The 1,369-nt window shown below is 45.9% G+C and overlaps 1 protein-coding gene across 1 annotated transcript in view; it reads left to right on the top strand.

Moving 5' to 3' along the window:
* vax2 (ventral anterior homeobox 2) overlaps positions 1–1,307 on the top strand; it is a 20,679-nt gene extending 19,372 nt beyond the window's left edge. The window contains exon 3 of the mRNA XM_016236116.1: positions 687–1,307. Within this exon, the coding sequence (XP_016091602.1) occupies positions 687–1,175 (489 nt within the window). The 3' untranslated portion in view covers positions 1,176–1,307. The remainder of the gene's footprint in view (positions 1–686) is intronic.
* The last annotated feature ends 62 nt before the right edge of the window (positions 1,308–1,369 follow it).

Raw genomic sequence — 1,369 nt, 5'->3', positions numbered from 1 at the left:
CATGCTTCATTGATTTTTGCTTATGAGGAAGCCACAAGACAAAGTCTTGGTGTGGCATCCCATATGTGTCAATGTTGCTAAAAAGACAAACCCTGTTTTTGTGGTAATTAATGGTGCTTGCTAAGGCATGTTTTTCCAAACCTCTAACCCAAAAACAAAACTTGACACACACAATGATTGAGTATAGACATGTTTCATAATTAGTGAATTTTGCTGTGAATTAATGTGAAGCTGCTTTGAGACATTTTTAAGTGTGTCCTAAGCGTCCAAATACTTTTTTGGACCCAAAGTCACTGTATCCACCTTAATTTTTAACTCAAGAGCAGACTTAGCCCTTTTTTACCTTGAATGCGTGAGGCTTCTGATGTCATTCACTTAGTTATTTTACCTGTATACAAACAGTGTTTTTGGGCAAATAATAACCTTGTATAGTGTGAAGCGGAGCAGTGTCATTCTAGCTTTTGAGGAAAAAATGCCAAATTTTGACTGAAAATGTGTCATTTAGAGTGAAGAAGAGACCGTTTAATTCCTACCTTTACAGTCCATTTAGGAAAAACCTGATAGTACTGTTGGCAATATATAATGTGTGTATGAAGCTAATGAATCACAAGTCTAGTCTCTCACTTCATCCATTTTTCCACATTGGTGCATCAATTTCTCTTACAACTTTTGCTCTCATTTGGCAGGTGAAAGTATGGTTTCAAAACCGCCGCACAAAACAGAAGAAGGACCAGACCAAGGACACAGACAAACGGTCGTCATCCACTTCTGAATCGCTCGCCACATGCAACATCTTGCGGCTGCTTGAACAGGGGCGGCTTTTATCTGTGCCTGCGCCTCCGCCCAACCCACTGCTGGCTCACCCGCACCCGGGCAACGGCTCACTTCTGGGTAGCTCGTTCGTATCCACTTCCTCTGGTGTGAGTAGCAGCACCACGCCTCTTGGGGTGGTGGCGGGCGGGACGTTCGGACTGTCACTGTCTTCTTTAGGCGGCACCCCACCCTCACCACGTCTCGGGGTCCCACCGCCCTCCCTTTGCTTTACCATGCCTCTCTTGGGCGGCACCCATCACGAACTGCCATCAGGATACGGGTGTGGATCCTCAGCATTTGAGCCCTACATGAGGATAGAGAGGAAGGATGGAGAGTTAAATGGGAAGAAGACGGTTTCCTAAAAACGTTCCCAACCAGTACCTTCTCACCTCTAACTGTCTCAGGGGTCTCACCTGTGCCATAAACAGCCGAAAGTTTTGCAAACGAACAAAAAGAGATTGAATGATGGCCTCTCTTGCGCTAGTGCCTACAACCAAACCGAGGCCAGTCGGACTCCATCGTTCCAGTGGAGGTGAGCGTTTGGGACGAAGCCTGT

The sequence above is a fragment of the Sinocyclocheilus grahami genome, unplaced genomic scaffold (genome assembly GCF_001515645.1).
Source record: "Sinocyclocheilus grahami isolate Dianchi unplaced genomic scaffold, SAMN03320097.WGS_v1.1 scaffold481.1, whole genome shotgun sequence".
Lineage (NCBI taxonomy): Eukaryota > Metazoa > Chordata > Actinopteri > Cypriniformes > Cyprinidae > Sinocyclocheilus > Sinocyclocheilus grahami.
This window is presented reverse-complemented; position numbering and strand designations above follow the sequence as displayed.